The 24865-nt window shown below is 40.6% G+C and overlaps 1 protein-coding gene across 2 annotated transcripts in view; it reads left to right on the forward strand.

Moving 5' to 3' along the window:
- ITGA8 (integrin subunit alpha 8) overlaps positions 1-24865 on the forward strand; it is a 198488-nt gene that overhangs the window by 167955 nt on the left and 5668 nt on the right. For both annotated transcript variants that reach the window (XM_025396715.1, XM_025396716.1), the window contains one exon: positions 14639-14740. In XM_025396715.1, the coding sequence (XP_025252500.1) occupies positions 14639-14740 (102 nt within the window). The remainder of the gene's footprint in view (positions 1-14638; positions 14741-24865) is intronic.

Raw genomic sequence — 24865 nt, forward strand, 5'->3', positions numbered from 1 at the left:
AGCTGCTTCGCAAAAGCTCAGTAGGAAGTCTTTTCGTAGAGATTTCTAATTTAACACTTCGAGAGTCCGAGGCAGATGGAATATTTGAGGCCAGGAGTTTGAGACCAGCCTGGCCCACATGGTAAAAACCCATCTCTACTAAAACTACAAAAATTAGCCGGTCATGGTGGTGAACACCAGTGGTCCCAGCTACTTGGGAGGCTGAGGCATGAGAATCCCTTGAACCCAGGAGACAGAGGTTGCAGTGAGCCAAGACTGTACCACTGTACTCCAACCTGGGTGACAGAGTGAGATGCTGCCAAACAAAAAGAAAAAAGAAGAGAGAGAGAGAGAAAGAGAGAAAGAAAAGAAAAGAAAGAAAAATTAAAACGAATTTTAAACTTAAAAAATTTTTTTTTACATTTTTCAATGTAAAAGTTTCCATTTAAAAAAAATTTCAATTAAAATTTATGTGGAGGAGTTGAGCAAGATGAACTGGCCATTTTTCCCAGCAGGTGAAGACAGTTTAAATATCCTAATTCCCTAAGACTTTGAAGAGTAGATTCAGAAAATGTACTTAGTCCACTGTTACATACCCAGTGTTGGGCACAGTAACCATTAGTCAGTGGCAGCATGATGAGTATCAGAACATAATTATTCAAGACATATATGACCAGAGAAGTTAAAATAGAAATCAATTTAGAAGGGAAAAGGGAGATTGTTCTAGAAGGTTCCTCTTAGCAGCATGGGCTCCAACCAGGATAGCACCTCAGCCAAGCTCCAAGTACGTGAGTGTGATTTATAGATTACGCACCACTCACGTGATCGGCTCTGCATCCCACAACAGCCGGGGATCATTCCATTGATTTGTGCACATTTTTTTTTTTTTCCCTGAGATGGAGTCTCGCTGTGGCGCCCAGGCTGGAGTGCAGTGGTGCAGTCTTAGCTAACTGTAACCTCCACCTCCTGGGTTCAAGCATTTCCCCTGCCTGAGCCTCCCAAGTAGCTGGGACTACAGGCGTAGGCCACCATGCCCGGCTAATTTTTGTGTTTTTAATAGACATAGGGTTTCGCCACATTGACCAGGCTGGTCTCAAACTCCTGGCCTCAAGTGATCCACCTGCTTCAGTCTCCCGAAGTGCTCTCAGGCATGAGCCATTGCTCCTGGCTGACTGTGTGAATTTTAAAAGTTTAAAATCTCTTTTATGCTAAGAAAATGAGAGTTTCATTTTGGAATGTGCTATTTAAATGATACTACTGTGTTACAACCTTATTGTTTTAGGGGTTTTTTTTTTTTTAATCCTAAATTAACTCTTACCACGTCTATGCATTCTTGCTCACATTTTAACTACTAAACAAACTCATTTGGTTTATTGTGCCATGAAAAATCAAAGGGTCAAATCCCTTTGAGTCTAGTTATAAATATAGAATTTTTATCTCTAGATTTTTATGTTTTCTCTGATTTAATATGCTTCCATAGTCTTGTCAGTCTTATTTTTGTTTTTAAAATAAAAACGAGGAAAATTAAAGTTTTGTTTTAAAGGTCATTTGTGAAGCCGTCTTCCTTTCTTCCTTTCCCTTCCCTTCCCTTCATTTCCCTTCCCTTTCCTTCTCTCCTTTTCTTACCTTCCTTCCTTTCTCCTTCCTGTCTTTATTTTTTTCATTTCTTTCTTTCTGTGTCTCTTTTCTTTCTTTCTCTTTTTCTTTCTTTCCCTTTCCTTCCTTCTTTTTCTTTCTTTGTATCTTCCTTCCCTCCTTCTTTTCTTACTTCATTTTCTTTCTTTCCTTCCTTTCTTTCCTTTCTTCTAAGGCAGAGTTTCTCAGTCTCTGCACTATTAACATTTTGAAACAGATCATGCTGTGTTGTTGGGAGCCACCCTGGGCATTATAGGATACTTAGCAGCATCCCTGCCTGTACCTAGTAGGTGCTGGTAGTACCCTTACCCCAGGTGTGACAACCAAAATTGTCTCCAGATATCGCCAATGTCCTCGGGGGACATCATCCCATTTTGAACCACTGACCTAAGGAGAGGCACAGTGCCCAATTTATTTGACTTTATTTTTAAATCAAACCATTATGTATTCATTCACTCAACAAATATGTAGGAAGGACCTACTGTGTGCCAAGGGCTGCTTCAGGGTCTAGTTATAGGAGAAATAGCTGTGAACACAACAGACATAGCACCTGCCTTCACAGGGCTGTTCATCTCAGTGGAGGGAGTCAGAAACTGAGCAGGCAAACAGATGGATCAGTGCCAGGAAGAAAGTAGAATCGGGTAGTGAGATCAGGGTAGTAGGATAAAGAGTACGGAGCAGGACTGCTGCTACAGGTAGGATGGTCACTTTCTTTTATTTCCACAATGTCCTATCATTTGCACATATCAGTCGTATTCATTCAGTAGGTGAGGCACCCGTAGAAGGGTGTGAATACCAGGAGGGAAGAATCCCTGGTGGCCATCTAATACCACAGATCATTAGCCCTTGAATTTCCTACTTTTAGATGCAATTTGTCTGAAAGCCTAAGCTGTAAATCCTGTTTTTCTCTAGTCAGATGAAAGCTGGGAGTAAGCTATATTATTGTGATCAATAGATTCATTTCTTAGGGATGATGCAACAAAGGACCACAAACTAAGTGGCTTAAAACAACAGAAATTTATTCTCTCAAAGTCCAAAACCAGAAGCCTGAAACCAGTGTGTCAGCAGGGTTGGTTCTTCCTGGAGGCTCTGAGGAATAAACTACCCCATGCCTCCCTTCAAGTTATTTTTGGTTTTTGTGGAGTTTTGTTTTTTATTATTATTTTCTTTTTTTATTTTTATTATTTTTATTTTTATTTTTGTAAAGACAGGGTCTCACTATGTCACCCAAGCTGGAGTGAAGTGGTGCAGTCATAGCTCACTGCAGTCTTGAACTCCTGGGCTCAAACAACCCTCCCACCTCAGACTCCTGAGTAGCTGGGACTACAGGTACCTGGCACCATGCCATACGCAGTTTTTAATTATTTTTGTAGAGATTATATCTTGCTCTATTGCCTAGGCTGGTCTCAAACTCCTGGCTTCAAGTGATCCTCCTTCCTTGGTCTCCCGAAGCACTGGGCTTAGAGGTATAAACCACCAGGCCTGGCCCCTCCTAGCTTCTGGTGGTTGCCAGTAATCCTGGGCATTCAGTGGCTTGTAGACCATTACTCTACTCTCCCTCCATCTCCCATCACCTTCCCTTCTGTGTCTCTGTGTCACTGTGTCTTCTATTTCTTATAAGGACATTGGATTTAGAGCCCACCCTAATCCCAGTACAATCTCATCTCAAACCTTACCTTAATTCATTCTGCAAAGACCGTTATTCCAAACAAGGTCATATTATGAGATTCTAAGTTAATATGAATTTGGGGAAGACATTATTCAACCCCCTAAAATCAATAATCTTCTATCCCCACTAGCAAAGCCTGACTCCATTTGCCACAGTATTGCACCAATTTCTTTAATCTAGTAAATATGCTCCTTAAACTACTTCACCAACCTTACTAGTATGAGAAGAAAGTAATTAATTGGGGTTTAAATTGTTTTTGTTATGACTCTGTTCACTACACACATTTTCCATCTACTCTTAGACATTATCACTAAATGGGCAAAATTTTGAACCAGAACAGTCATCTGAAGGCTTGAGTGGGGCTGGAGATGCAGTGTAGATGCTCTTGCAGTTTGGGTAAATATTGGCAAAAGTGTATGAGTAAACACAGGGGTGAGCCTGGTTTTGAATTTCGTATGTGAAAACTGCCTATTAGCAAAGTGATGTGCAAAAAACCACAGACATCCATTAAATTCAAGTTCTAGGAGGAATGACCCTGACTAACATCAGACAGTCTATTTTCTCTATCTTTGGTAGATACTGGGTCAGGATGCAGGAGCTCAGTTCCATTCCTACCTGGTTGTGTTCAAAGCACTTAACTTTCATGGGGCTCACGTTCCTTATTTGTGAAATGAAGAGATTGGACTAAAGTCTCTTTTCGTGCCTGAAAATTCACTGATTCTATAGGTAGCTCACAAGTAATTTATGGTGTTTATTCTACTTGGCGTAAGCCAGCAATAACTCTGTATGCTGTCTCAATAGCCTACTTTTTTATTGTGTTGATGTTTTGGTTGACTGAGAACAGACTACATCTAAATGGCTCTTTACACTTAGGGAACAGCCTGCCAATCTTTCCAAAGAGGGCTGTTTGTCTGCAAATAATCAGGTTACTATTGAGTGATTGCCATGCAGCTAAGTACGATGATACATGCTTGTATATGAATGACTCATTTAATTCTTACAGCAATCCCATGGGACATGTATTATTATTGTCAGCTGCATTTTACAGATGAACAAACTGAGACATAGATACTACATGGCCTTCCCAAGGCACATAGATAGTAAGGGGGAGAATCTTGAGCTTTTACCCCATGTATGTCACTACACTAGACTGCTGAACTAAAGATTACCATAACAGCCTCTGTAGATTTTATATTTTGATCACTGTACTACAGATGGCTAAACTATAACTCTTATATTATGGATAACTATACTATAACTACTATACAAAGGTTTTAAATACCGTGTATTAAACTTTTTCAAGATGTTTACATTGTATAGCATGCTATTTCAGAATCCAATAAAGAAAACATCTTATGATTATTGAATTATACTGTCCAGTACAGTAGTAATAGTCATGTATTGCTATTCAAAGTATTTCAATTTGACTAAAATTTTAAATTCATTTCCCCAGTCTCACCAATCATATCTTAAGTATTTAAGAGTCACAGCTCACGGCTACTGCATTGGTCTGTGCAGATTAAGAGCATTTCTCTTATTGAAGAAAGTTCTATGGGGCAGCACTGTTTTAAAATGTTAGGGAAGTATATTTCCATTCAAAATTGTAAGATTTGGTCATATAATCAATTCTTATATCTATGAATGTAGACCTGGATTGTGTTTAATAATAGTTTTGTGACTTCCCTTATATCCCCTCATAAAGTAAGAATTAGGCCCTCTTTGCCCTATAACAATGTCTTTCGCCATCCCAAAAGGCAAAATCTCTATCAGGAATCTACTTTTCCCTAAGTGTGATGTTACAGGTTTGAATAAACACAGCAGCCTCCTGGTCGCTCTCCTGAGTGGTGAGCAAAGACAGCAAAAGAGGTGAACGTAGACCAAGGGGTCAAATGTACTGGCTTTACTTCAAAGCTTAGATACAGTATGAACCATGCAAGTAAACTTTTGGATTCAGATCTGCTGAGTGAGTAAAATATTGAAATTCTGCAATATGCAATGAAAAAACAAAAACTTGTGAGGTTGTGTTAAGAAGTTGTTTTGCGGAGGGAAGTGGAGGAATCTTCCCAAAAATATATCTGTAGTTGATACCAGAGGGTAAGCTCCTCAAGAGGAGGAGGAATGTTTCCTTGTCTTTGAATTTTCTTCCCAGCCCTTGTATCACCTGACACAGGATGCTACTTATAATGCTTTAACGAATGAAACATCTCAGGCCAAATGCTAGGCTTGGCTGGTACACAAGTCCTTGTCTATTTAGAATGAAACCAGTCCAACTAACCAGCAAATGAGATCACAACAAATTATCCCTCATGGTGTAAAGCAAGTAGCCCAGGAAGCAGCAGATATTCTAGAAATGTAAAAACTTGTGATACCTTTGAACAAAATGAACAAGAAGTGATTTTTGATGCCTTTCTCTGGGGTCTCTGGAAATGCCACCTTGATGGCTTGCTTTGAGATGCAAAAGTGACGCAGGGCAGGTGAACCCCAAAATTGGGGCTTAGCCCATGAGCATTCTTGGCTTCATTCAGAAAAGAATTCAAGCAACCTTACATTGCCTTTTCAGGTGACAGGTGACACTGCTTTGTGGGAAAAAGGGCTTCATTCTTACTTTGTGAGAGGATGTAAGGAAAGTCACAGTCTTGATCAGCCTTTTATTGAACTGGACCTGCTCCCTGAGGAGCAGGGCTAACTCCTAGACAGCACACACAGAGCTGGACTTGGTGGGCTTTTGGCAACTCTCTTTATATCCACTTATACCCATGTTCGATTATATGCAACTTAAGGGGTGAGTGAATGCAAATTGAAGGGCAAGTTATTCAGAACTCTCTAGGAAAGGGGCGATAACTTCCAGGTCGTTGCCATAGAAAGGAGCAGTAACTTCTGGGCTGTTGCCATGGCATTTGTAAACTGTCATGGTGCTGGTGGGAGTTCTTACGCTGATGAGCAATGAGGGCAGCTAGGGATTGCTTTAGTAGCTATTCGCTGCCTTCAGCCAGTTTCTTCCCTTCATCCTGTCTGTGCCAGGTCTTGTTTTAGTCATCAGGGTTGTGACCAGAAAACAAGTCCTGCCGGTCCCATACCTCAGAAGCACAGGTGCAGCCAAGAATGCACCTATGCTGACATCTGTGCCCAGCCAGCCCGTTCACCAGAAGAATCTTCCATGAGGAGCTTGGGCTCATGTTTGTTATGACATTTGGCTTTTCTCCCAAATCCTCGCACCTCATCCTCCCTCAAGCCACAAGCTGTTCTGATTTAGTGAGTTTAGCAAAGACTTCTTGCATTTTGGGCAGAAGCAAGCATCTCATTTTCTTACATCTTTCAAATTGAAACCCTCCAGGTTGAGATGAGAAGGCTTCCAAACTGAGGAGAGAGCATGGATGGAACTGGAGGCTGCTATGTTAAATGAAATAAGCCAGGCACAGAAATACAAATATCACATGTTCTCACTCCTATGTGGGAACTAAAAGGGTGGATCTCATGGAGGCAGAGAGCAGATTCATCATTACCAGAGCCCTGGAAGGGAAGGTGGCGAACAGGGATGAAGAGAGGTTGGTTAAAGGATACAAAAATACAGTCAGAAGGAATAAATTCTGAGAGTCAGTAGTAAGAGTGGGGAGATTATAGTTAATAATAATTTATTGTCTATTTCAAAGTAGCTAGAAGGAAGATTTGTAATTGTATTAGTACGTTTTCACACTGCTAATAAAGACATACCTGAGACTGGGTAATTTGTAAAGGAAAGAGGTTTAATTGACTCACAGTTCCACATGGCTGGGGAGGCCTCACAATCATAGCAGAAGGCAAAGGAGAAACAAAGGCATGTCTTACATGGCGGCAGGCAAGAGAGCGTGTACAGGGGAACTCCCATTTGTAAAACCATCAAATCTTGTGAGACTTATTCACTACCACAAGAACAGTACGGGAGAAATCACCCATGAGTCAGTTATCTCCACCTGGCCCCACACTTGACACTGGGGATTATTACAATTCAAGGTGAGATTTGGGTGGGGACACAGCCAAATCATATCAGTAACGTTCCCAATGCTAAATGTTTGAGATGACAGATATCCCAATTGCCCTGAGTTGATCATTACACATTGCATACAGGTACCAAAATATCACATGTACCTCCAAAATGCATGCAACTAATAGATATCAGTAAAAATAAATAAGAATTAGGCTGCCTTTCCTTTTTGAGCCACAGCCTAATTTGATTCTTTTTAGTTCCATAAGGTAGACAATTCAGGATCTCAGGGAACAGAGACAAGTCCAAAGAGTCATGATTGTTCTTTTATTTCCTGCCCAAAATGATGACCAGCAGTATTGGGTCATACTGGCTCAGCTTCTGGTCCACTTCCAAAGGGGAGATAGTGTCAAACGTCTGAGTAGTACAAAATGCTGACATAATTTATCTAGACTTAACCTGGGGGAGAGACATGGTGATGAATAATGTTGGCTGCAACTCACCATGCTTCTTGGACACAACCAGGGGACAGATTCAGAGGGATGAGGTGTTTTGATACCTTTTATTTCATCTACTGAGACAGAGACCAGAGACCCTTAGTGACATTCAATCAGATTTCTGTTGCCTCGTTTGAGGTAGGTTCCGTGATCAGAGCCAGTCACAAACTCCTTCTCACTTTAAGGAAATGAGAGGCAAGTTTCCCTCTATTCTGTAGTTGAAATGTAAGAAGCAAGCACACACCCCAAAGAAGCTTTGCAAAATATCCTATATCTTTGAGTGCAACATATCTTCCAGAAATGCTACACATAGATCTTTGTATAGTTTATAACCAGTCTGTCCATTCCCTGGTCTTCTAAGGAAATGTTTAAAAACAAAAAACAAAAAACAAAAAACCTTTACCTGGAAATGTGAGTCCAAAGAAAAGCTAGTTCTAAATTTAATAATTCAGAGAATCCAAGTGTTAGCCTCCTCATGATAAATTGCCATCTGAGTCTTTTATCATTTAATTATTTTGTTGGCACACATTTATTAGCACTACAGTTTCTTTAAAGACTGAACAACAAAAATCATGTCATTTTAACACCTTAACAATTTGTCATAAACTTGAAAATTGTCATTGGCCTTTTCAAATTAGATTCCACTTTTCTTAAGTGACATAGGCTCCCCCACAGTGCCAATTTTCATAACTATAGATTTTTTTTTTTTTTTGAGATGGAGTCTTACTCAGCTGCCCAGACTGTAGTACAGTGGCATGATCTCGGCTCACTGCAACCATTGTCTCCTGGGTTCAAGCGATTCTCCTGTCTCAGCCTCCTGAGTAGCTGGGATTGCAGGCACCTACCATCATGCCTGGCTAATTTTTGTATTTTAGTAGATACAGGGTTTCACCATGTTGGCCAGGCTGGTCTTGAACTCCTGACCTCAGGTGACCCGCCTGCCTCGGCCTCCCAAAGTGCTAAGATTACAGGTGTGAGCCACTGCACCCGGCCAGCTATAGAATTTTTTAGCTGAATACCCAGGATGACTGAACCACTTGCATTTAGTTGATTTGCTTATAATCACTCTATTGCTTGGCTGTTGCTTTTTATTTTTTTCTTAGAAACAGGGTCTCGCTCTGTTGAAGTGCAGTGGTGCAATCATAGCTCATGGCAGCCTCAAACTTCCAGGTTCCTCCCACCTCAGCCTTCTGATTGTCTGGGACTACAGACGCATGCCACCACACCTGGCTGGTTTTTGTATTTTTTGTAGAGATGAGGTCTCACTATGTTACCCAGGCTGGTCTCAAACTGCTGGGTTCAAGTGATCCTCCTGCCTTGGCCTTCCAAGGCGCCAGGATTACAGGCGTGAGACACTGCGCCCAGCCAATTGTTACTTTTTATCCAAGAGTCGGAAGAGAGGTGCTTTAACGAATTCCCAAGTCTATACAACCTAGATGACAACAACACATTCCTTCTTTACTTTGAGCATCACATCCTACCGAAATGAGGGAGAACAACTTTTCAGTGAGGCAGGACTCCTATCATTATGACACTAGAGTGTAGGAGAAAAGTTACTATTTTAGCCCACACACTTCAGATTCATACACGACATTCGACTCCAGTAGGAGGCCGATCGAGTGAAAATTACATCTTCGTTTTTCTGTTAAAGAAGACCCAATATCTGCAAAAAGTCAATAGTAATTGAGGGGCTTTGGAAACAATAAATATTTAGCACAAGCAGAGTCAGAAAAGAAGAATCTGTAGCAACATTTTGCAGTCCTAGGGAAAAGCATCACTTCCAGAGATATGGGAAAGACGGGTACAAGTCGCTGTGTGCTCACCCACATCCTTAGCCCAGATTTCTGCACTGCCACTATTTCTGCTTATTTCAGTGTCAGGTGCCAAATGCTAAAGAGGAATGCGTTATTATAATCTCTCTCTCTCCAAGAAGAGACTGTACACTGGGGCGTATTAACAGTTTTGTCATACAAGCCAGGAGGAGGGAAACGTTTTCCGCCCTCCTAATCCAGGCTAGAAAGTTTACAATTCTTGGTGGACATGACTTGCTGCGTTATGTTGGTTTCTGTCCATGTAACGAACATGCAAACTGGTCAGAAACAGATTGTATGTAGGTTAATCCTAAATGGTCCCCTGTTCTGTGATTGGTGCTTGAAATAGAAATTTCCTTTACAGGTAAAAGTTTTGCCAGTAATTCCTTAGGTTTTGTCACCTCAAAGGGTTTGGTTTCTGGTAAATATTGAGTATTTCAAAATGGGCTACATAAAATGGATATGTGCTTAAAAATAATTATTGGGAAGAAATTAAGCAGCTGGAAGTTGGGAGTGGGAGAGCTTGTGTCATTGCCCGACACACTAGGTCGCTAACTCCTCCATTTGTTACCAACTCTTACACTTATTGGTACCATGCCTATAAGCAAATCATTGTTCAAAAGTGCATCATAGAGACAGCCAGTGAGCTACAAACCACGGTTTAAATGATGCGGTAATGACAGAGGAGCAATGCATTTTCTGGGGATTAATAGCCAGCTGGGGCAAGATGAAGGTCCTCAGTGTTGCCAAGGGTTATTAACCTCAGCTGGTTTTTCAATCCTAAATTGCCTACAATATGGCAGTGATTGCTATTACATGAGTAGTTTGCTGTATGGGAGAGGAGATTATTTTGAACATAAGAATAATACTATTGTTATATAAAGAGCACAACTGGAAGCATTTAACTTTGGATGTGGAATCCCTATTACAACTCTGCCCATGATTGCTTTTCATAAGTTATTAAATACTCACCTGTGCCATGCCTCTGACCTATAGCACAGGACTTGGGTATCTTTGATGCTGACTCTGCTCATCAGTCTAATAAACCACATCTTCCATTCCTTGGAACTCCAGAGCATTCTTTAAAAGTGAGGAAAACGCATTTTTTTCTTTCCAAAAAGGGTGAAAGAAACCTTGCTTTTGGAGAATGCATCTAAAACAAAGAACAGACTGATCTAGGAGAGGTGGTGTTACATGCTGTTTACTTACCTTAAGATTTGCTAGCGCCCCAGGCTACATCCGTGCACACGGCTAGTTCGATTGAGGAGGTAAGAGCGTGTCAATATCCCCTTCACAGGAACTGTAGCCCTCATTTTATATCACTACCACCCTTTACAACTTCCTGAACTGCTTACTCTAGTTAAAGGGAGAAAGGAAAGGGTGTCCAATTCAATAATGGAAAGATCTTTCCTAATTGCCATCAAATGGATGGTACATGGAGTGAGAGGATTGTCAAATGACCAAAGCATTAGACGTGTTCATTCACCCTTCATTCATGTGGTCAGACATCCAGTATTGATTAAGCTCTCCTAAGCACATTGTTCTAGGTTCTGTAGAAGATATAGATATTATATTCCATGGAATATGCCTTCCATGTTTGTATCATATAGTTGGGGAGAAAAGTAATAGAGAAAAATTAAACAACAATGTGAACCTTCCAAAAAATATGTCAGATACAGTCTCATCTCAGTCTTGCTGAATCGGAATCTCTGAGCCTGATCTCAGGTGTTTCTGAAGTTCAGCAACCACCAGAAACGACAGTCAAGATTGGTGATGAGGCTGAGCGTGGTGGCGCATGCCTGTGATGCCAGCACCTTGGGAGGCTGAGGCAGGAGAATCACTTGAAGTCAGGAGTTCAAGACCAGTCTGGCCAACATGGAGATACCCTGACTCTACTAAAAAAATACAAAAATTAGCCGGACATAGTGGTGCTTGCCTGTAGTCCCAGCTACTTGGGAAGCTGAGGCAGGAGAATCACTTGAACCCAGGAGGTGGAGGTTGCAGTGAGCTAAGATCACACCATTGCACTCTAGCCTGGGCAACAGAGTGACACTCCATCTCAAAAAAAAGATTGGTAATGTGATGAATGGAAAATATGAGAAATCAAACTGCAGCCAAGAGCAGGAAGGGCAAAGGAAGGAAGTGAAAGAAAATTCCCTTGAAGAAACACGTTAATCCACATTTTACATCCTAGAGTTCAAATGCTATCTATGATGCATTAAGAAACTTGCACATTTATAAATGCAGAATCTGTAAGAGAGAAGCATTCCATCTAGAAAGATTTTGATGCAGAGATGCAGTTTGCAAACTATTTATCAAAGACATGACTTCAAGAGTGGTAATATTTTCTATCAATTTTTTATTGAACTTGGAGATTAAAGAAAACTTCTTCATTGGAGGTTTGGGAGCATGGAAACACATTTGAGAATATAATTATAATCCTTACACACAGGATCTCATTGCTAGAATTTCTCTTGTTTCTACCAGTGAGGATGGCAAGGAAATTAGATTGAAATCACCAGGTACACCCACGATTTTATGAGCAAAAGTTTCTGAATTGTATAAAAACACTTCTCAAACAAACAAAAATCCAACTTTTAGTTAAAATGAAAATGCTAAGAGAGAAGAGATCATTAGAATAACACCCAAAAAAGAATTTTCCCAAATGAGTAGAGTTGTTTATTCTGGAGGGTAGGAGTAGAGAGAGAGAAACACTCAAAGATATTGTAACTTTAAGTATATAAAAGTTACATACATATAAAAGTTACATACTATGTCCTGCCCTTACCATGTAGAGAAAAAAAGGGTTTATCTAATAGAGAAAAAAATTCTGCCACAGGGGAAAAAGAACTTTGTAAAAAATATTTAAGCAAAATTATTACAGTCCAACCTGTTGGACTGGACTCATGAGGCCCAACATTGAATTATAGACAGTGACGTACTGGTAGATTTTTACTAACTACTCTCTGGGAAGGAAAAAGAGCCCTGATGCATAGCATTTGCCACTGATTTCAAGTCACCACCACGATTGTCACGGAATACAGAGCTGGGAAGAGATGCCAGGTCCCACACCATTATGTAGCATTTCCTCTTACAGATACAATAGACATAAATAACATCCTGAGCACAGATAATAGTCAAATGTAATAAAATAGCAAGCATGTGGTTTTGAGTATTTATTACCCTTTTTTTAAGAAATATAATTTACTTAAAGTTTACATTTGTATAATTTAAGTTGTAATAATGGCTCTGTTTGACAACCGGTACCGAAAAGTCTTGAAATCATTAACAGTTGGGTCTCAAGGGCCATCATGAGCCAGTTAGGACCCAGCACTGGGTAGATCTAACCATTGTATCCAATAGAAGAGAGCCACAGAAGCTTCAGTTCTCCAAGCAGCCTTCCTGAGTCACTCTTAAATATTTTAACGTTGACTTTTATCAACAGTTAATATGAGATCCAATTAAACAAAGAGAGCTTTGGCTGAGAAACTCTGTTAAAAACACTGTTTGGCTGTAGGTCAGTGGTTCTTAACTGGGGTGATTTTGTTCCCCTGGGGACACTTGGCCGTAACTACAGGCTTTTTTCTTTTCTTTTCTTTTCTTTTTTTTTTTTTTTTTTTTGAGATGGAGTCTCACTCGATTGCCCAGACTGGAATACAGCGGCGTGATCTCGGCTCACTGCAACCTCCGCCTCCCAGGTTCAAGCAACTCTCCCACCTCAGCCTCCTGTGTAGCTGGGATTATAGGCACCTGCCACCAAGCCCGGCTAATTTTTTGTATTTTTAGTAGAGACCAGGTTTCACTCAGTTGGCCAGGCTAGTCTTGAACTCCTGACCTCATGATCTGCCCGCCTTGGCCTCCCAAAGTGCTGGGATTACAGGCCACCACGCCTGGCCGGCATCTTCGATTGTCACAACTGAGAGAGGGTGCTATTGGCATCTAGCCAAGGGCCAAGGACGCTGGCCAAACATCCTACAATGCAGAGGACAGGCCCCCCCACCCCCACCCCAACTCAGAATGTTGACAGTGCTTAGGCGGAGAAACCCTGCTGTGAGTCTTGTGTAATCTGTGAAATGTAATACAATTGTTTTTTTCTTTTTGAGACAGAGTTTGGATCCTGTTGCCCAGGCTGGAGTGCAGTGGCGTGCTCTCGGCTCACTGCAACCTGTGCCTCCCGGGTTCAAGCCACTTTTCTGCCTCATCCTCCTGAGTAGTTGGGATTACAGGCACCTGCCACTATGCCCAGCTAATTTTTATTGTTTTTAGGATTTTTAGTAGAGACAGGGTTTCACCATGTTGACCAGGCTGGTCTCAAACTCCTGATCTCAGGTGATCTGCCCGCCTCGGTCTGCCAAAGTGCTGGGATGACAGGCATGAGCCACCACGCCCGGCCAATACATTTCTTTATAACTTACTACCAGTTTCTCTCCTAAAACATTTCCCTCTATCTGATAAGAATTTTGTAATCCATCATGTTTCTCCTTTGTCCTTCACTAGCAGTAACTATATTAATTCTTTGCTTGCTCCTTTTTAGGACTTTTTGGGATTTTTTTGTTTTTATTTTAACCTTATTATACACAGTCTTTTATTAATGAGACAAATTCTCCTTAGAAATAGGAAGAAGATAAATGGATGGATGGATGGATGGGTGGATGGATGGATGGATGGATGCTTGGATAGATGGAAGGATTGATGGATGCCTGGATAGATGGATGGACGGATGGATGGATGCTTGGATGGATGGATGGATGCTTGGATAGATGGATGTCTGGAAGGATGGATGGATGGATGCTTGGATGATGCATGGATGGAGGGATGGATGGATGTGGATGGATGCTTGGATGGATGGATGGATGGATTCATGCTTGGATGCTTGGATGCATGGATGCATGGATGGATGGATGGATGTGTGGGTAGATGGATGAATGCTTGAATGGGAGGAAAAAGTTAAAAGAAAGAGGAAATTAAAAAGTAAGGATGAAATTTTGCCTTGAAATGCAAAACGCCGAAAATAATTGGGTGGCTGCCAGTATAACTCTTAAAAACTTTATATGAAATATATTTAAATAAATACTTTTACTTTCAGAGAAAAAATGATCCCTATGCTCTTGCATCGCTGGTGTCCTTTGAAGTTAAGAAGATGCCTTATAAAGACCAGCCAGCAAAACTCCCAGAAGGAAGCATAGCAGTGAGTATCTTTAAATATATATAGGCACAAATAATTTAATTGAAATAATTGTTTTAATCACTGTCTAGCTTGTGTGAGGCTTTAGTGTTTACATTGACTTGAGAAAAATTTTCCTCTTCAGCTCACCAATTTCTTACATTAGTCTGGAAATTTCCTAGTGCCTTTTGATCTGGTTTTTGAAATTTCAATATAAATGTCTACCCCAGAAAATTAAAGGGCAGGACTAATACCATTTTTAAATGAAGACATTTTGTTCAGAGAAATTCAGATAGCAGTTATCATTACAATTAAATCGTACTGATTCTTTCATTTTAAACAGCACGGTGAGTCAAGTAAGAAGAGAAGAAATTCCTTCTTAGGGACAGTAGGCCATGGAGCAGCCGCATGGCTTTGGACAGTCATTTTTTCTTGCTATGCAAAGAACCTTAATTTTGACCTAGAAGGGAATAAAAAAGTCTACTCTGATCTTCAATAGAATGAAATGTCTTTTTTTTTTTTTTTTGAGAAGGAGTCTCGCTGTGTTGCCCAGGCTGGAGTGCAGTGGTACGATTTGGCTCACTGCAACCATTGCCTCCCAGGTTCAAGCGATTCTTCTGCCTCAGCCTCCCGAGTAGCTGGGACTACAGGCACCTGCCACCACACCCAGCTAATTTTTGTATTTTTCATAGAGACAGGGTTTCACCATGTTGGCCAGGCTGGTCTCAAACTCCTGACCTTGTGATCTGCCCACCTCAGCCTCCCAAAGTGCTGGGATTACAGGCATGAGCCAGTGTGCCCAGCCGAAATGTCTTTATTAAAAACTGAAACTACTAAACATTACTGACACCCAAATATCTGCCACAGAACAACTCTGATCATCCTCTGCCACCCGGCAAGGCCATGCAAAGGGGATGAAGGAATGAATGACAAGACCAGCAGGCACCATCACCAAGGCTCTGCCTTTTCAGTTATTTGTGAAGGTAGTCCGAGACTTTTGAAAAACATAGTGCTCCAAAAAAACAATGTTAGAATTCTACCTTCATCCCTTGGTAGCCAGTGGCTATTTCCCATCCACAGCTTGAACTCTTGGTCCCCCAGACCTTGTTACTCAAAATGTGATTACAGATCAATGGCATCAGCATCACCTGGGAGGTTCTTAGCCCTGCAGAAACAGACCTCTCTAGATCCACTGAGTCAGAGTCTGCATTTTATCAAAATCGTCAGGGCATTCCTAGGCATGGTCAAGTTTGAGAAGCACTGCTTTGGATGGTAGATAAGTTGATCCTATTGTCATCTCTTTCTAGCCTAGATCATAAACTTAATTGTAACACTGAATCTTTCTAACCTAGTCTACTTTCAGTTATCTAAATTAACCACTTGATTTGTGATTCTCTGCCCTGAGTATGCAGCAGAATCATCACTCATGCAACTTAGAAAGTACATACGTGCTAAGACTTCCTCGCAAATATTCAGTAGGTCTGGGGTGGGACCCTGACACTGCGCTTTAAAAGTCTTATGAGGGGCAATTCTGCAGCGGAACCAGGGTTGAGAGCGTCTAGCACAGGCAGGTGGCCTAGAGGAAAATCCAAGGTTTTCAAGATAGAATCACCTGGGCTTGATCCTGGCCCTGCCTTGCTCTCATTAGGAAACCTTTGGGAAGTCACTTTGCCTCTCTGAGACAGCCCACCACATCCACCTGATGGAATTGTTAACAAGATCAATAAGATTATCTGTATAAAGCTCTAGCACTGTACCTGGAACAAGTTAGTCTCAAATCTCAATACGTGAGAGTAACCTCTCAAAATGTCTCCCCTTCTCTGGCTAAGTCCAGTAAGTCCAAATTGAAAATGGCAATTAAGATTTACACAGTTGTGGGAGGATCACTTGAGCTCCGGAGTTCAAGGCTACAGTGAGCTGTGATCACGCCCACTGCACTCAACCTGGGCAACAAAGCAAGACCTCGTCTCAAAAAAAAAAAAAAAAAAAAAAAAGGAAGAAAAGAGAAGGAAAAAGAAAAGAAAGATAGATATGTGCATAGTCAAAATATTTCAGTAAACTTCGGTGGTATTTAAAGCAAGCACAGCCACATCTTTCTTCATTTACACCACCTCTCTTTCTTTCCAGCGATGTCCTCTGTATTTTGGATTTATGTTCAACCTAGAAAACAGGCTTTGGGATTTTAATATAGAAGTGTCATGTAAAAATGTTCAAAGGTTTATAGCTCTAAGGGAAATAAATCTAGGTCCTTTTGTTTTTTCCAAGCACCTGTTCCCTAACAGAAACACATGTTACGGTTGATTCCATCAACAGGATTGCATCCTTCAGCGCTGGCCACAGGTGACAGCCTGCTGTTCTCAACTCATCTCAAAAGATCCACAAAATAATCTGATACATGCTTTCCCCAGCCCTACCACCCTATTATTGAATTGCCAAAAAAAAAAAAAAAAAAGACTTTTTATCTGATGTAGGAGATTTACCACACCAGTTATGTAAAGGTTATTGGAAAAAGATCCAGGAATGGAAACAGTTTCAAATCTCCCACAGCTGACCAACTGGAGAAGACCTTGCCAGTGCAAAGTTAACTATGCAACACACAGGGAAATGCTGCCTTACCGTGGCTTGATGTGAGAGAAGAACTCTGAGTGGAGCTGGCAGACGTTGTTTTATAGTGAGCTCTTTTCAAAGGTCTTGTCATTCTTCTCTCGAAGGGAGTCCAGCAGGGCCAAGAGGGTGGCTCACACCTGTAATCCCAGCACTTTGGGAGGCCAGGGCAGGCAGATTGCTTCAGCTCAGGAGTTTGAGATTAGCCTAGGCAACATAGTGAGACACTGCCTCTACAAACAAACAAACAACAACAGCAACAACAACAACAACAAAAACATAAAATTAGCAAGGCGTGGTGATGCTCGCCTATAGCCCCAGCTACTCAGGAGGCTGAGGCAGGAGGATTGCTTGAGCCTGAGAGGCGGAGGTTGCCGTGAGCCGAGATCGCACTACTGCACTCCAGCCTGGGCAACAGAACAAGACCCTGTCTCAAAAAAAAAAAAAAAAAAAAAAAAAGGCCCAGCAGAAAGGTAATTGCTTTAAAGTGGTGGAATCCACTGGAACTGGTGGTTTGAGAAGCATCAGAGCTCTGATCTGCCCCTGAGGAAAGTTATTCTTTGTTCCTTCTTCTAAATGAGACTAACTACTAATTGCTTATTTTCCTAGACCTTTTTGTGTGATGATTAGTTTGTTCCTACTCCCTTTTCAGCATGGTCATAATTCAGCCATCTCTTCAGGCCTGTATTAGTTTTACTTACGGAAGAAAATCACAGTTCCCATTTGCTGCTTGCATAGTATCTGTGTTTATAACAAATAAAATTCCTCATGTCATGTGATGCTTGTCATGTCCAGAGACAAGGGAAAGATTGCATGATTCAAAGAAATATGCCTGAACACTGAATCATTATACTGCAACAGAAGAAATTGAAATTCAATTATTTGAACACTTTTTTGGCTCACCAGGAAACTTTGGCCTTTGCATGCCGTACAAGTAACCCCCAATTCTATAATTTACATCTAGCAGAAAGTGGGATTGTCTAGTGTAATTCCAAAGGTGGTTATTACAAAATATTTCATGAAAATCTTTATTTAAAAACTCGTATATAAACTGTGAACCCATTTGGTTTTCAGAATTGTTAGCAAAACTTCAGTACCTTAATATGGAACTCTTATATTAAACAATTATTTGGAGTTGAAAGTTATGATGGGAACTGCTTGTCTCATAGGGAAGCTGTTTAAATGTTGTCAAAATGTGGGCTCAGCTAGTCCACTTCATGTGATTATTTTGTTCTAAATGGCAGTGTAGGTAGGGTGTCTTCGTATGTTTATTTAAAACATTCTTCTGACCCCACTGGAGTGTGTTTACACAAGATTTTGTGATACATAAATAGAGACGTCAACATTAATTACTGTTGCAAATACAAGGGAGCTTTTTCCTTATACCTTGGTATTTTTTGTCAAAATATACAAAAACATATCATAAATGTCCACAATAAAATGTAGGCGTATTAAAGGTTTATTTATGGTCTTTCCTCCATAATAAAAAACAACAAGATTTACGACATGATGAAGGTAAGATTAAATGTTCCCTACTTAGAATCATTTTAAGAAAATCTAAACCACTTACAATTTATGAATACTACTTTCTAAAATTGCAGATAATTATAATAAAGTGATTTGTTAAACTTACTTAAAGCTATTTTTAAAATAGCTAGAAGTTCTTGATAAATAAAACTGTATTAAAATATTTTATTGACTAGCTGGCACAAGATTGAATAGTTTTTCCTAAATTTAAGTACTCCAATTACTCAACATGAAACTTCTTTCTTAAAGCAATTGAACTATCTCATCATAAGCCCCTGTGCTGAAAGTAAACCTTTAGTCCTAAATATGCTTTGTCTTCTGCCCTGAGTCTACCAAGAATCTTATAATGGGCCAGGTGTGGTGGCTCACACCTGTAATCCTAGCACTTTGGGAGGCCAAGGTGGGTGGATCACCTGAGGTTGGGAGTTTGAGACCAGCCTGACCAACATGGTGAAAGCCCACCTCTACTAAAAACACAAAATTAGCCGGGCACAGTGGCTCATGCCTGTAATCCCAGCTACTTGGGAGGCTGAGGCAGGAGAATCTCTTGAACCTGGGAGACAGAGGTTGCGATAAGCCGAGATCACAAGATTGCACTCCAGCCTGGGCAACAAGATCAAAATTCTGTCTCGAAAAAAAAAAAAAAAAAATCTTATAATGAAAGACTTGGGTAATTCAGGCCATCTCGCCATTGTGTGAAATTATACAGCATGTTCTAGAACTATGCAGTCCAAGATGGTAGCTACTTGGCTAGCGGAACTGAAGAACTTGTGGTTTTATTTCATTTTCATACATTTCAATGTAAACTTAAGAACTGAAGCAGTAGACAGTATTTTTTCCATTAAATACAGTTGTATTACTTTCATAGGACTACATTTCACTTTAACTATTAAAAATTTAGTAATTGTTATGTGCTGCAAATGTGAAGTACACATTGATTTTGGAGACTTAGTAAAAAAATGTAAATTATGAGTATTTTCATATGAATTACATATTAAAATGATAATAGTTTCATCATTAATAAATAATTAGATGATTCATAATAAATAACCAATTACATGTTGAAAGGATAATAGTTTTATCATTAATAAATAATAGTTGATATTTAGGGTTAGATAAAATATGTTATTAAAATTAACATCCCCTGCTTGTTTTCACTCCTTTTTTTTTTTTTTTTTTGAGACAGAGTTTTGATCTTGTCACCCAAGTTGGAGTGCAGTGGCACTATGATGTCAGCTCACTGCAACCTCCGCTTCCCAGGTTCCAGTGATTCTCCTACCTCAGCCTCCCAAGTAGCTGGAATTACAGGTGTACGCCACCACACCTGGCTAATTTTATATTTTTAGTAGAGATGAGGTTTCATCATGTTGGCCAGGCTGGTCTCGAATTCTTGACCTCAGTTGATCGACTCGCCTAGGCCTCCCAAAGTGCTGGGATTATAGGCATGAGCTACTGTGCCTGGACCTTTACTTCTTGTAATGTGACTATTAGAAAATTTTATATTATGCTTGTGACTTGCAGTGTGTTTCTATTGGGCAGTGCTGATTAAGGGCAAGGTTACGTGTTGAAGCTGATAATACCTACAGAACTTCAGAGAACATAGGGTATTTAATAAATATTATTTGAAATGAGCCAGGCATGGTGGTACATGCCTGTAGTCCCAGCTACTCAAGAGGCTGAGGCAGGAGGATTGCTTGAGCCCAGAAGTTGGAGGCTGCAGTGAGCTATGATCATGCTACTGCACTCCAGTTTAGGCAACAGAGTGAGACCCTGTCTCCAAAAATAAATAAATATTATTTGAAATGAATGAAAGATTATTTGTATATGTCAGTGTTTAGTCATGAGAAACTCTAACATTTGTGACTTATTTTTCCTCATTATTTATTATCTAATGGCTACTTCGATCTAAGCTTCCTATAGGCTTGTCAAAATGAGCTGTGAGACAAATATAGATATTAGAAATAACAAAGTTTTGGTGTTTGTCAACATTTTCTTTCTTGCCCAAGCTTTCCCCAGAACTAGCCTGCAATCCCACAGCACTAACACATATTTAAAGAAACTTTGGTCCTGTAAAAGTGATCAGTTAAGTCATCTTCTCTTAAGCTTGCGTGTTCGGTCAAGTCTCTAGTTTATCCATACAGAGCATGGAGTTTCAGGAAAAGTTTTGCTTTACTGGTTTCCACCTGCACATGGGATTCCCCACTGCCATTTACTGATTTAGAGACATGACCATGTCACATGACTCCCCATCGCTCCATTCCCAGAAGGACCTCTCTTGCCGAGACATATACGTGACTCTTTTAATGATGTGTGCAGAGGCAAGGACAAGGTTGCCTGATTCGGAGAAATATGTCTGAACACTGAATCATTACAGGGCAGAAAAAAAAATTATTCAGTTATTTGAATAATTACCTTTGGCTCCTTGTCTAAGTCTTTCTAGTAAGAGTCAGCATCTCCTCTGCACTGGACACCAGATGAAATGCTCTGGGTTGCTGTTGTTGGTTTTCTGTATTTCCACTATTGTTACTGTAGTGACTTCTGGACTATGCTGCAAAAGCCTACATTAGTTTAGCAAAACATCAAGGGTGAAGGAAGGTCTCTGCAGCTGCACCCATTTTAGATTGAGAAGATTGGGCAGTCTGGGTATCATATGGACATCCTACAGCTAAAAGGACCCGGAAAGCAGAAAGCAGGCATGGGAGGAGAGTCACTCAGAGGTTGCCTTCTTTTAAAACTCTTTGTGTTCCTTCCTGCTAATGAATTGCATAGGATGACATGTAGGAAATACATATGATATTCATAATTGTAACATCAGAGAAAAGGTATGAAGTGTTTTTTGTTTTTTTTGTTTTGTTTTGTTTGAGACAGAGTCTGCTCTGTTGCTCAGACTGGAGTGCAGTGGTGTGATCTTGGTTCACTGCAACCTCTGCCTCCCAGGTTCAAGTGATTCTCCTGCCTCAGCCTCCTGAGTAGCTGGGACTACAGGTGTGCACCACCACCACCACTACAACTGGCTAATTTTTTTTTTTTTTTTTTTTTTTTTTTTTTTGTATTTTTAGTAGAGACAAGGTTTCACTATGTTGGCCAGGCTGGTCTTGAACTCCTGACCTCAAGTGATCCACCTGTCTCAGCCTCCCAAAGTGCTGGGATTACCGGCATGAGCCACCGCGCCTGACCCAAAGTGGTATTTTTTTTAAATAAACTTAATGTTACTGGAAGCAGACAGGCAAGAGTTTTGATGATGAGAATTTCAGAATTTGGGAACTGAAAGGGAATTTCCGAATTTGTGATCACTGCATGGGGATCATCTTCCCACAGACTTTTTAAAGACCCTGTTTTCAGGCTCTTTGGGAGCAAATGTAAACAAAAAGCCAGTAAGTTCTGTAACTATCCCTGTAAAGTTGTTCTCTGCTTCAAAAGACCCTAAGAAGCATATCCTGATCAATTTCACATTTTCATTGTACTTTTTCATCACTGCTACCAAAAAAAAAAAAAAAAACTTCAAATGTCTTTACTAGCTCTTTGTAAGTGACCTTCTCTGCCTATTTCTATAGATACACCAGTTTTATAGATGATACATCAAAACCTGCAATAACCAAGTGGCAAAGTCACCTAGCAAAGTACTCAGTGGGTAGCCACTAAGCCCATTCCATTTCTTTTTATTAAGCTAACAATTTGAAGAGCCTCTATTTCAACTCCTTTAGCATGTTTTGTGTTTTCTCTAACTTATAAAACTTGAACTCTTTTCTGTTTAACATAAAATAGTAGGCAGTAACTTAAGATACTAATTTTTTTTTTCTGAGGCTGAGCCTGGCTCTGTCACCCAGGCTGGAGTGCAGTGGCACCATCTTGGCTCACTGCAATGCAACCTCCGCCTCCCGGGTTCAGGCAATTCTCCTGCCTCATCCTCCCGAGTGGCTGAGACTACAGGCGCCTGCCACCACACCTGGCTAATTTTCATATTTTTAGGAGAGATGGGGCTTCACATTGGCCAGGCTGGTCTCAAACTCCTGACTTCAGGTGACCCACCTGCCTTGGCCTCCCAAAGTGCTGGGATTATAGGCATAAGCCACTGTGCCCAGACTTAAGGTATTAATTAGGTAAACCAGGAGAGGAAAGATCCATTGCCTGTCTCACCCTGAATTACCTATTAGAAAATTTTGGTGAGCTCTAACACATGCTCAAAATAGGGACTAAAACTATATTGTGTCCTCAATGGACTTGGGGGTTATGAGGAAGTAACATTTACATGAAACCTCGGAATTTTCCATGGCTCCAGATTTCTCTCTCCTGGGGTCATTATAACTGGCCTGTGAGTAGATGATCACTACCGTCCCTTTCAGTTCCAAAATTCTGAAATTCTCATTATCAAAACTGTGTAAGTCCACTTCAAGCAATGTTAAGTTCATCCTGAAATACCACTTCATACCCCTTCTCTGAGTACAGTAAAATATTTGGATTCAGCAGTAATTTCATACATGTCATCAGGTGTAATTAAAGAATGGTACATAAAAAGAGAAATAATCTTTGTTCTTGATTTGCTCATGTAGCTGTGTACATGCAAAGAATTATTTTCAATTGATAAATAATTGTACAAATTTGTGGAGTACATGGGATATTTTGAAACACACATGAACATAATGTATAGTGATCAAATCAGGGTATTTAGGATATCTCTTGTCTCAAATATTTATTGTTTCTTTGTGTTGGGAACATTTCAAATGTCTTCTACCTATTTTGAAATAGACAATAAATTATTGTTAATTAGAATCACCCCACTGTGTTACTGAACCCTAGAATGTATCCGTTCTACCTGACTGTATGTTTGTCAGTCAACCTCTCTTCGTCCAGCCCTCCCCACCCTATGCCAGCTTCTGGTAACCGCCATTCTACTCTCTACCTCCATGAGATCCACTTTTTTAGCTCCCGTGTATGAATGAGAATGTGTAATATTTGTCTTAGATCATTTCAGAATAAATTATTTAGGCTGCAACATCCAGGTGGCATTGCAACCACGGTGGGTCCTTGAAATGGATTTCTTCAACATATGGACTATGTGTCTTGTCCTTAAACAGTGGCAAGCAGGGTGTACGTAATGTCACCGTGGTGATGGACTGTCATGCTTCACACTGATGTGTCAGATAAAATAAGGATAAGATGAAATAATGCCTAGCGAGGAAAGTTAACAGGAATAGGAAGAAAATGTAATGATGAGTAGGTTGAGGCCAGCCTTTTTCTCATGAAGAACATCTGTCACACCCTTGGCATGTTCCTGTCGAGGTGGAATGACTCCCTCCCTATCTTATTCCTCTGTCGATTCCTTTATTAGTGTAGATATAAATGACATTTGGGGCTGGAGAATCAAATGAATTGAGTCATCAGTGTCTGCTGCATAGGGGATGCAGATCAAGAAGGAAGGAGCAATAAAAACCAAGACAAGCTGAGAAGGGCACCATCAGAGTGCTCAACTCTAGTTAAGAAGACAGAAGCGGCTGGGCACAGTGGCTCACACCTGTAATCCCAGCACTTTGGGAGGCCCAGGCGGGTGGATCACTTGAGGTCAGTTCTAGACCAGCCTGGCCAGAATGGTGAAACCACGTCTCTACTAAAAATACAAAAAAAAAAAAAAAAAAATTCGCGTGTGGTGGCACATGCCTATAACCCCAGCTACTGGGGAGGCTGAGGCACGAGAATCACTTGAACCTGGGAGGTGGAAGTTGCAGTGAGCCAAGATCGTGCCACTGCACTCCGGCCTGGGAGACAGAGTGTCACTCCACTCCAAGTGTCACCTCTCCAAGGATTCATGGTTATTCACAAGCTTACCTCTCTCAGTGAGGCCAGCTGAGTTCTAAGGAGACACATGGTAGACAGACTCATTCAGTTTTTTAGTGAGTCTACTTTTTGCCATTGTTCCCATTAAAGGTACAACCCAAGTTATGGCCATTCCTTTCCAACTTGTTGATTCCTGACCCACTCAATTCTATTCTAGGGTCTCTGTGACTTGAAGCCACCCACCCA

Source organism: Theropithecus gelada, chromosome 9 (assembly GCF_003255815.1).
Source record: "Theropithecus gelada isolate Dixy chromosome 9, Tgel_1.0, whole genome shotgun sequence".
In the NCBI taxonomy this organism is placed as follows: domain Eukaryota; kingdom Metazoa; phylum Chordata; class Mammalia; order Primates; family Cercopithecidae; genus Theropithecus; species Theropithecus gelada.